The sequence below is a fragment of the Mugil cephalus genome, chromosome 12 (assembly GCF_022458985.1).
Source record: "Mugil cephalus isolate CIBA_MC_2020 chromosome 12, CIBA_Mcephalus_1.1, whole genome shotgun sequence".
NCBI lineage: Eukaryota > Metazoa > Chordata > Actinopteri > Mugiliformes > Mugilidae > Mugil > Mugil cephalus.
In genome coordinates, this window is record NC_061781.1 from 17642886 (window position 1) to 17654687 (window position 11802).

Consider the following 11802-nt stretch of genomic DNA (forward strand, 5'->3'; position numbering starts at 1 on the left):
TTCAGAGGAAATGAGTCACTTCACTGCATGAACTCATTGTGCTGTTGTTGCAAACTTGTTGCATAAAAAGCCTCTTCCGCAACGTGACTGAAATTGCAGCCGAAACACACATTGCATCCGTTTGATGCAAAAAGGCAAAACCATCATCAAGATTCATCTTGAAAACACATGCAAATGAAGGAGGAGAGACATGTGGATGGAAAGCTGCTTTCAAAATAATCTGCATATCTGCAGCAGTCACAGAGGACAAGTGGTTAACACTGTTAATTCATCTAAAGTGTTTGTTTTCTCTTCTTCATTTATGTGATTTTTCTCGCGGGTTAATTCATGTTTGTGCGCTAAGTGTGGTTGTTGTTTTTTTATTATTATTTATTTATATTTAAACCCCTAATTAAAAAGATGCGACCCTCTACAGTGCGGCTCTGTGCGCGCAGTCATAACAACTACAGGGCACTACATTATCGTCTTCGGGGCGTTTTCTTCACACTGACAGGCGCTTCAGTGCGCACTGGAGAGTGCAGCGCCTCTTGCGCCCCCCACAGACTCCACCCGGGACAACACTCGGCCGAAACGTCCTGCCTTGCCTGCCTTGCCTCAAACCGCGGATGAGCTGCTGCTGCTGCTGCTGCCGCCGCCGCCGCCGCCGCCGTCGTCCCCTCCAGCGGGCGCCTGACTGACGGCTCGTGGCGGTGTCGTTATGGACGTGCGCACCCGGTGCGAAGCAGCGCGGCGCGTTCCCCAAATGGCGGAGTGAGTGAGAATGCGACTCCCCAGTTCCATCTTTGTGTCGGTGTCTCTGTTCACGGCCGAGACCACGGCAGCGCTGTACCTCAGCTCCACGTACCGCTCCGCCGGGGACCAAATCTGGCAGGGACTCACGCTCCTCTTCACGCTCGTACCGTCCGTGCTCGTGCAGCTGACTCTCACCTTCATCCACCGGGACCTGAGCAGGGACAGACCGCTCATCCTGCTGCTGCACATCCTGCAGCTCGGTCCCATCGTCAGGTGAGTGGTGACATGTTTATCTGTGTTTGCCCCGCACAGAATCCCCGCATATCACTGTATCGTTAACGTCCACTGCGCCCGGGGAGGACTCGTCTGTCATGTCAGTGCCCGTGTAGGTTTTGTATCCCCGGATTGTTTTGTCCCTCTCCTGCCTCCGTTCACTTGTTTACGGATGGCTGGCTGAATGCGTTGCGCACATGCTGTTGTTTTCATTCGCCCTGGCCCTTTGTCTGTGGTCTGTTGCGTGGCTACATGTTGGTGCAGCGATGTATGTGTGTGGGTCGTTTATTTCGAAAGTAAAGCCGATCGGCGAGGCCCCCTGCATATCAATATGTTCCATACAAACACACAGCTGCCGTTCGGCCCGGGCACAGAGGGCTCCCACAACTGTCTCCCCCACAGTTTGGTCGCATTCAGGCCCAGCTGTGTGTGATTTATTCATGCCTGTTCTGTCTGAAGGGGCATTAAATCACAACAACCGGGCCCAGCTGTACGCGGGGCATGAACAAGCTCACGCAGATCCACACTGCTGTGGAGGAGTCTCTTAATAGGCCCCGGTGTTTCCCTGCATAAGCCCGGTTTTCTTCTGACCATCTGCTTCAGCTGCAGGAATCTGAGACTAATCCTGCCATGTAGAGATCCTCCCTGCTGTACACACATGAATGACACCATTTTCAAATATGCAACAACAGGAGATCTAACCCTGGTAACCCACTAACCCCCCCTCCCAAGAAAAACAAACTCACTTCCTAAAATGTAGGCTAGGGCTGACAAAAGTTGTTCTTGGATTAATTTGTACAGGAACAGAACTGCAACCGTGGAGATGATCCAAGGCAAACAATTAACTGTTCAATTGGGAAAATTATCAGAAGATTAATAAATAATGAAAATTCTCCAGCCCTAATAAAAAGCTCTTAATTCGAGTGGAGCTGCACTCAATTTAGTCATGAGGATACTCATCATGAAGAAGGAAAAACACACATAATGTTCTTTGTGGCTTCTGAACGAGCTTTACCAGACCATCAGACCAAAGTGTGAATAACTGGCGATGATGATGATAAATGTCTGGACCTCAGCCAGTTCAGATTATTTAAGAAATGTTTTGATGTATGTGGAAGCGCAGCTCTGCGTAGCTGCAGATCCTCTTAACTTGACCTTTCGCTTGTTCAGTGCACAAATTCATAGATTACAGCTAGTCAAATGTGACATTTTATCTTTTGTTCAGACAAGGAGCCTATTTGTTGGGCAAAACAAGCTCTTTTATCAGACACTTCATAGACTAATATAACAGAAACAAATGTCAGATAGCTCTTGGGGATCAAAATAACATGTATTTTTTTTTTTCTTTTTTTGTGATATCGTCACACTCGGCCTCATCCCTCGACGAAGACGGTTCTATTTGTGACTCAGAAACATTCGCGTTTTAGTCCTTTGGTCCCCCGGCGGCGGCCTCCACGCCTCTGACCTCCGCTGCCTGTTTCCCCCTCCAGTGTTCATTTGAATGATTACTGCTCAGATGTCTATATCTTCCCTCAGCGAGGAGCAAATCTAAGAATAGCACATGTCACTGCTGGCTCCTTATCTCTACCAACACAAGCAGAAACGGGAATGTCCGCCTCTGCTGCAGACAGCGCGGCAGCACTTCCTCCTTTTATCCACCCAACACTTAAGACGTCTCAACAGCCTTAATCATGTTGTTTCACGACAGTAGTTCCCCAGTTGGTAGACACGCAGAAAACATTTGTGTACTTGTTTATGTTTTTTTTTTTTTTTTTTTGACACTGCATACATCATCCCTCATTAGCAGCATATAAGACAGTTGGTGTGAGGGGCCATTTCTTCTTTTGCAGAAGACGCAGACTGTAATCTCTCTCTGTCCAGAGCAGACGTCTGACAAAAATAATCTAAGTTCAAAGTCCCCTTCCAACCTTTTTCTGTAGATTCTGAGTGTTTATAGTCCCTCTAGTGTGGTAGGTGATCACAGTCTGATATGCACCTTAAACAAACTTAATGAAGAAGATAAAAAAAATAAAAAATAATTCATATATGTCTTTAAAAATGCAAAATCAGATCATACTGGAACTTAATGAAACGGTGATGTTGCACTCCAGTGAAAAATAGTAAAAACACTGCGTCAGATCAGAGTTTCAACTCATTGTTTAGATTTCCACCTCCTATTATTTTATTGCTTTATGCTCGATTGAGTAAATAAGGGCCTTACAGTAGAGTTTAATGTTGCTTCCTGTTAAATGATAAATGATCTTGTGATGTGTAATGAGGCAATTCAATGGTTTTAGAAATTGCATATTCCTAGATTCAGGATTGTTTAATGGGGACAAATGACTTGATTGAACTCTATCATCTCAGTACAAATCTTAGGATGTAGGATACGATAGTTCAGTATCTGCACATATGCGCGCAATTGACAAAGGAAGTGAGTTTATGAAACCTAAATGTCGCACGATGTTTGTACATCCCAAACATTGTGTACAGCCAGTGTTTCACATACAGCCAGTGACGTGACGCGTTACTAATTTAGCAATATTGACCGAAGCAGATATAAATTGATATTGATAACTTACAGCGCAATAATGAGAGTGGTCCCCCCCCGCAGCTCCATTCAGCTTTACAGACATTCACAGCGTGTCGGCATTTTGTTTTATTTCCAGTCGCCGGTTTTACCATCTTATTAGTTTATCTGTCAGCATCTTTCTGCTGTAGCCAACTAGAAAAATACCCACCGTTGTTGTTCTGCTTTTCGGTAGAAACAGGTGATGTAAGGCGTGATTGTCTGCGTGTTTGTGCATGTTGCTGGATTTTGATCTGGTGACTTGGGAGACCTCTGAACTCACTGTCACGTCAAAAAACAAGTTTGAGACATATTTTCCTCGGTGGCATGTTGCGTCCTCCCGCCGGAAATAGCCATCAGGCCTTGAAGAGATGAGCCACATTTTTAGCAATACTCCGATCAGCTTGTATGTATTTAAACCGTGACTTTGTTTTTTATTAAGGGGCAAGAAAACATTCTCCAGTCCATTACACACCAGCAGCAGCACCAGCAGCAGCAGCAGCAGTGTGGGTTGTTTGTACGATGCTAAATTTGATCCTAGCACCTGCAGCCTCAACAGACATCGAGATTCACCACACTACGCTGTGTTTTCAGTCTTCAGCTGTCTTGTTTTTGTGCCTGTGCCCATTGCAGCCTCTCATTACTGTCCTTAGCCGTCAGCGGTGGAACCCGATGGAGTCCTCTCTTGTCGTATCCCATCCGCTTCTGAGTTACTGTTGGCTTTCTGTCAGCTCCGACCACTCTCCCTGCAGATCTGGCTTTTATTATTAAATCATTTGGGGATTTTTTTGCTCAGCAGAGCTGGGGTAAAAAAAAAGGAGATTAGCCAAACCAGACTGTCCAACACAACAATTAAATTACAGTCTCTGAGATCACAGTTTCCTTTATGTGCTTTAATCTCCCCTGACTTGTATGTTCATGTCTTTATTGATGATGATAAGCTGGAAACAGAGTGTGAGACTGTGCTTAGTCACACCAGCTTTGTTTCGTTTTCGTTGCTATCGAAGTAAATGTCTCTCCAGTGTTTCTCACACCGATACACAGCCATTCTACTATTGTACTGGTTGCGTAGCAGCTCTTCTACGTTGGGTCAGCACTCCCTTGACCTCTGGCTCCTTGCCCACACTCTGCACTATAGTGTTGCTTTACTATGACCCTGTCAAATACACTATCACCGACGGCTTTTTCAATATCAATAATGCCACAGAGTTAAATTCTGGCGTACACAACGCTGATGGTAAAATGACCTCAGCGTTTTTTTGGACTCCCTCCTGCATCTACTCACACGCTTGTGACATTAAGTTAGCACCCAGACAGTCAGTTGCCGCCTGTATATTAATTGGAGCTCGTAGACTACTTGTAGTGAAAGTGGTACTTTTTTTTTTTTTATACGCATTTATTAATTATCATTCAGCTATTCTGACCTCTTGCCTCTGGTTGTCCCAGGAACCAGGTTGAAACAGAGAGGAAATTATATTATCACAGATGCAGCTTGTGCATGTTAGGTAGGCCCGGACATGGCCTGTTTTTTAAATCCTGTCTTAAAACGCTTATTTATTTATTTATTTTGGCAGTTAATTCAGGTTATGCTTTTTTTTTTTTTTTTTTTTGCATTAAATGTGCTTTTATCTCAGTTTTAGCCTTTGACGGATTAAATTCCCTGGAGAGTAAAACCGACACAAGGGAAAAAGAGCTCAAAAGAAACAACCAAGCGCGTGCAAGCTTTCAAATGCATGACGGTTAAAGAAGAAGCACTTAGAAAGTAAGACTCAACTCTATAAGCCATCAGTGTTCATAAAAGTCAAAATTAGAGGACACGTGACAGATCCAGCTGGCCATAAATGTAGTTTACCAGCTTGGAGAGTAGCTGTGTGTATTCATGAGAAGAACCACTTCATCTTCACGGTGTGCAGATACATTAGAGAAAATCCATAAACTCTTTCTGAATAATGGATGAATTGATTCGTAAATTATTAACAATTTTTAACGCAGGAATACTGATTGTTAGAGGAATAGCCAGGAAATGTGGTGCACGTATTGATATATTCACGGTCCCCAGAAGATGAGTCCTGCAGCCTTTTCCTGTAGCACCACGCAATATGCTGGCAAGTTACCGCAAAATCTGTTGAACGGTACTTTAATGCATGGGCGCACAATCAGGACAGGCAAACAAAGCAAATATTGGGGGGCCTCCGGATGGCTGCCATTTGGCATGTTTTGCAGCGACAACCATAAATGTCTCACATTGCAGCTGCAAAAGCGTGTCCGCGTTATCAGTGTGAGCACAACAGCACACAGGGCTGCTAGCTCGGCCGCTTATCTTCGCTATTGTCTCAGCTCTGTTTGAAAGTGACTGCAAGTCGTCTGTCACTGAGCGCCTTTGTGTGTACTCTAAGAAGAATTAACTTCCTTTTAATGACTCTAATGCAGTTCCGATGAGTGAGAATAATTAAGGGGTAATGAAAAGCTGCCTGCCTCTTAACGACACAACAGACGCCTCTGCAGCTCCTCGTGGTCTCTGCTCCTCCGCTGTTTCAGGTGCCTGGAGGCGTTCTGCATCTACGGCAGCGTGGGTCGCGTGGAGGAGCCGTATGTCAGCATCACCAGGAAGAAGCAAATGCCCCGCGGGGGTCAGTCCGAGGAGGTGGAGCGGCAGGTGGGGCAGGCGGAGGGCAAACTGTTTACGCACCGAGCGGCCTTCGCCCGCACCTCTGTCATCCAGGCCTTCCTGGGATCGGCCCCCCAGCTCACGTTGCAGCTCTACATCTGCGTCCTGCAGCAGGGGGTGTCCATCGGAAGAGGTGAGAGGGGCGGTGGGGGGGGGGGCAAAGTCCATGCAGAGGCTGCAGTCTGTCACGGCTCCACTGGGACGTGGGCTGATCAGATGAGTGCCGTATTGGAAATAAGCGGATGGTGCTTTCATGAGTCAAAGTGATGTTATGTAACCGCCTCTCTGATATTGAGGATGGAAAACGGTGATTCTCTCTGTCGACCGGTGCGGATCTGGGGGGTCAAACTGTAACTCTGTGAGCGTGGGTGTGCGTGTCAGTACATCTATTCCTGAGAGAGATTTAGCAAAGGGTTCACGCAAAGTCAATCTAGGACATCTGGTCCTTAAATTAGGGCGAGATAAAATACGCTATGAATATCGGTATAAATATCTCTGCCGTTGTTAGTCTGACACATCTGTTACAGATTTAATGCCATGAACGTCTCAGATGATATGGTCAGGGTCAGTTATTCCACTAGAGAGGCGACTGTTTGCACATTAAAACATTAAAACTGCTGATGTAATAATTCCTGATCCCATTACTGTGAACGTAACGTAAATGATGGAGGACAAATGTTCCAGTCTGTGCAAAAAAAAAATGTTAAACGTTAATCAGACGAGCTGGATATCATCTATCAACTACCCTCTTTGTGTGACTGATTTGTCCCCATTTGTGTGCACAGCTACTACATGTTTTACTTTTACTGCTCAGTTTTAACAGGAGATTTGTTACATGAACCAGAGGTCTTCAACGTTTTTCAGGGCACGGACCCACAAACTGATGGAGAGATTAAGTAGGAGCCCCCTACCTACTATATGTGCTCTATTTTAAACTCGGCCTAGTGCTATTAATATATATACATCATTATTATCATGTTGCATTCAATATTAAGCCTTTCAAATAATACACAGGTTCAATTATTAATTTTTTTATTTCAAACATGTTCAATAATAGTAACTACTTACTTACCGTAACTTACTCAAATTTCACCTGGGGGCTGAATAGGCTCTCGATCAACTATGGCGCCAATTCGTGTTAATGTTTATTTAAAGAAATTTAAATTTGTGGGGAAAATTGAAAAATATATATATATATATGTAAAAAATGTCTAATCAGATTTTGCGACCCCCCCTGCAGTACCCCTGCGGACCCCCTAAAGGTCACATATGACATAAACCAACAGCTTTTTCATAATTTATACAAACAAGATGTTTCACCTTCCGAGTCCATCTGCTCGCCCATAAATACACAAAATAAATTATTTATAGTGTGAAACCGAGAAATCCTGTTTAAAGTGAGTGATTTTAACACTTTAATGCGCTTCATGATAGTTTTATTTCTTACACTTATCATGTAAGTACTTATTATCCGAGAACACTTATATTTGTGTGTATAAATAAAAAAAAAAAATAGAATTCTTTACAACCTAAATGTGTTCAAATGATAATGTTTTAGTGCTAATGACTAAGATGTAAGTGTTACTTTTTTGGTGGGTTTCCTGGCAGCTTCATGCTTGGTTACTTTCCAAAAAGGAGAAGTGAAACTCTCCTTGTAAATAAATAAACTCTCTGGAGAAAAGGTTAGAAGAAAAGTGACCCCGTCTTTTTAAAATGATCATATTTCTGTTTTTCTTTTTTTTTGTTTGTTTGTTTGTTTTTTTTGCCACGTCAGGCACACTGATGGTGATCTCCCTCCTGTCCATCGTGTACGGAGCACTGCGCTGCAACATCCTGGCCATAAAGCTTAAATATGACGACTACGAAGTGGACATCCGGCCTATGGCTTACCTGTGCATTTTTCTGTGGAGGAGCTTCGAGATCGCCACTCGTGTGGTGGTTCTGGTTCTGTTCAGCTCCGTGCTGCAGCTCTGGGTGCTGCCCGTGGTCCTGCTGAACTTCCTCACTTTCTTCCTCTACCCTTGGATCCTGTTCTGGCAGAGCCACTCGCCGTTCCCCGAGAATATAGAAAAAACTCTCACCAGGGTGGGAACCACCATCGTGCTTTGCCTTCTCACCTTCCTCTACGCCGGCATCAACATGTTCTGCTGGTCGGCCGTGCAGGTGAAACTCAACGACCCGGACCTCATCAACAAGTCCCAGAACTGGTATCGCATGGCCGTGTACTACATGCTGCGTTTTGTGGAGAATGCCTCCCTGCTCCTGCTGTGGTACATCTATAAAACGGACTTCTACAAGTTCATGTGTGCCCCGCTGCTGGTGCTGCAGCTGCTGGTGGCCTACGCCATCGGCATCTTCTTCATGCTGATCTTCTACCAGTTCTGCCACCCGTGTCGGAGGCTCTTCTCCTCCAGCATGACGCAGGGGATGTGGGACTGCTCCTCTCTTCTCTGCCTGATGTGCAACTCTTCTTCGCCGCGGAACAGGCCGATAGGAAAGGCCATGCTGGGGCCTCGGGGCCCGTCCGCTCACAAGGAGTCGGCCGACGACCGAGCCCACGACACGGGCAGCGACACCTCGGACGACATGCCAAACGACACAACCTATGACATGCTCAATGACACAATCTATGACATTCCCAACGAAACGGACAACACAGGAGGCGGAATCAACGGTGACCTTAGCCACAGCGTGTCCTGCGACGCTTAAAGCATCACGTGTTCTCAGTCGTGCCATTCAAGAGACAAATATCATAACCTTGTGTGACTTTTTAAGTGCCACGTGGATCCTTCCGCTCTCATATATCCATCTCAACTCGTACACGAAGCAAATGTGCCCTTAACTTCAGTCCGGTCCCGGCTGCGCAGTGTTCACATGCAGAGGTGGCGCTCACCTGTCTCGGCAGCCCACACGCTAACCGTTCATCCTGCAGCCTTGACTGCAAATAAAAAAAAAACCCACGTACACCACCAGTACTCCTTTAGGTTTGAAGGCCGTGTCTGCTTATATGCTGCATTACTGATCACAAAGAGCCATGCATTTTAAGTGATTGTATTTCGCGTCTCTTTTGGCATGGAGGTGTGCATGTGTGGAGCCTCAGATGAGGTGTTATTCAGCAAAGGGGGTGAGTATCTTCGTTTCGTTCCTTTTTTAACCCTTTGCTTGTTTCATTGCTGCAAGCAATCGGCCTTTTTACTCCTGAATAAGAGCTTTACGATTAATTACGCGCTGCTTCTGTGATGTAGTTGTGCTTGACGATGAGATGATAATCTGCACATGTTGTTAAAGAGACCTTTTGATCACCCAACACGTTATTGTAAAGCACGGACAGCGTTTCTTGCACGTCTACAGGAAAAAAAGAAAAAAAAAGACTTCACTTGCTTTGGTTCAACTGTTGAGCAGCAGCAGCAGCAGCAGCAGTGATGTGAAACGCTTTTTTTTTTTTTTTGGATGTATTTGCATTTTTCTGATTCATGCCTGCTAACGTCTGTCTGCTCTGTGTCTCTAGTTAGAGTGTTGACACTGGGTGCACACAATGCAATGTTATATCTAACAGAGAAAAAAAAATTGTGTATGTGTTTGGAAACCTAACAATGTACTTTTGCTTTTTTTTTTCAAACTTCAGTGTATTGTAATGTGTGTGTATGAGAGAGAAAGAGAATGTCAGTGTGGTTGTTTTTGCACTAACTCCTTTTTGCAATGTATCTTAAGAGGGATCACAACCTCGGGTATCACATGAATGCTCCCAATGTTTGTACACATAAAACAAAAAAAATAAATAAAATAAAAAATAGGCTGTATTATACCCAGACATTCTAATACACAGCAAAAAGTATTTAAAAGATGAAGTCACACTTACAAATTCAAATAAATTTATATTTATATGTGAAAGTTGTCAGGACTGTTTTAAACTCATCTCTCTATTCTTCGCTTTGCTGACCTCTAGTGGACAATCGTTCAAACTGCACATTAATAATAAAACGATACAATAACATTTATTTACACATTTATTTATTGACTACGCTGAACAGGTTTTGACAAATTAATTTATTGGACAACTTTAACTCGTCAGCTTTACAGATGAATTTGAAGATTTCTACTGACAAAGAAAACTGTCCTGTCTGTAAAGATAAATAAATTACTAAATCATAAACAGCGACTACTAGAAACACAAGCAACGACTTCACACACTAAGACACAATGAGACATTTCTTAATTACTTAAATTCTCACTATAGCAACAGTTCAGTCTGTTTCATTTGGGAATGTGCTGAAGGAGATAAAGCTACAGCCCTGCTATCGGCTCTGAAAGACTGCACTTTGGGTCACCACGTCATCATGCTAACAGTTTCAGTTACACAAAGTTGAGCAAATGTCATTAGTGTTGCAGGTATATTAGAGAAGCTAAAGACCTGAATATGATGCTAGCTCATCATAAGCTCAAGTGTTTCATGAAGGAGATATAAATACCTAAATTTTGAACTTGAATTTTAAAATGTCATTGAAACCCACTAATGTGAGCCTCCTTCTGGGCAGCCGCTATTAGCCACTACATGGTTAACATAACAATCAGGTCTGACATACTGGGAATGTGACGTTAATTTGGAAATAATTTGAATATTCAGAACTCACTTTTCAAGAACATTGCTGTGATGTTTGAAAAGTATTTCTTGACAAGGTACTTGATTAGGTTTGTTCTCTGATCCTGATTTTGGTCCATATAAATAGATCTGTCAGTCATCTCATCACACGTTCATCCATCTTGCAAAGCCACCACTATTGTTCCACCCCCGTGGGAAGAAAAAGGTTAACCGTACATCGTCTGCTAGTGGAGGGTACTATCACTTCAAGCACCGTTTCAAACACGATGGCCTTCACGGAGACGGGAGGAAGCAGCTCTGCACCGTCCTCACAGCGCCACAGCGACAGCAAACACGCTGACCACACAGTACATGGTGCGGTTCTCCCACCTGACGGTGCAGCTTCCTGAAACACACGAACGCAGGATTTATTTATGACATTTGGAACATCTTGATGGTAAAATATGAAGACACAGGAAGTGCGTAATTCAATAACTGGAGCACAACTAGTCTAAAGGAATTTTTAATGAGATTAAGGGGGCAATATAAACCTTGGATAATCAGTTTAAAAAATATTACCAGCTACTAACTCAGGGCTTGATGTGATTGCTTCCCTCTGGTTGGAATTAATACTTTTTTTTTGTGCATGTTTGCATGAAAAAGTCATTTTATTTAGAATCCATGTCAGTCTGCAATCAAGTAGAAGGAATTCTGTCCGTGTGATGATAAGTAATTTCTCCAGACAGAGGAAATTATTAGAATCTAACAAAATGTTTAAAAACTGTTTAAAAACAAATGAAAATTGTTTTCACTTGCAAAAGCCTGCACTAGAATAGTTAATGAAAGAAAATTAACTAGCTTCTAATCACTGAATTGATTCTGTCTCTGGAAAACTAAACATATAATTGAAAGAATAACGACCTCAAAGACATCTGTATTATGACCAGAAATGTGTCTCATACTATATTAAGTAAAGACTAT

At 43.6% G+C, this 11802-nt stretch overlaps 1 protein-coding gene across 2 annotated transcripts; it reads left to right on the forward strand.

Annotated features, from left to right (window-relative positions):
- The first annotated feature begins 322 nt into the window (after positions 1–322).
- Positions 323–11606, forward strand: xk (X-linked Kx blood group (McLeod syndrome)). Of its 2 annotated transcripts, XR_007113854.1 has the most exons (4): positions 323–1005; positions 6113–6375; positions 8017–9366; positions 10970–11606. XR_007113854.1 is itself a non-coding variant. In XM_047600961.1 (3 exons), exons 1-3 carry the CDS (start codon positions 761–763, stop codon positions 8949–8951), a joined length of 1443 nt encoding a protein of 480 aa, XP_047456917.1. In that variant the 5' UTR covers positions 323–760; the 3' UTR covers positions 8952–10026. The 2 variants fall into 2 exon arrangements, 1 of the variants encoding a protein (XP_047456917.1); XM_047600961.1 differs by lacking the exon at positions 10970–11606 and having other exon boundaries at positions 8017–10026.
- The last annotated feature ends 196 nt before the right edge of the window (positions 11607–11802 follow it).

Excerpts from the sequence above, each read along its gene's own strand:
- xk (XM_047600961.1), top strand. The coding sequence starts at position 761 with ATGCGACTCCCCAGTTCCATCTTTGTGTCGGTGTCTCTGTTCACGGCC. Across the intron at positions 1,006-6,112 it reads CAGCTCGGTCCCATCGTCAG|GTGCCTGGAGGCGTTCTGCA; the intron begins GTGAGTGGTGAC and ends CCGCTGTTTCAG. Across the intron at positions 6,376-8,016 it reads GGGGGTGTCCATCGGAAGAG|GCACACTGATGGTGATCTCC; the intron begins GTGAGAGGGGCG and ends TTGCCACGTCAG.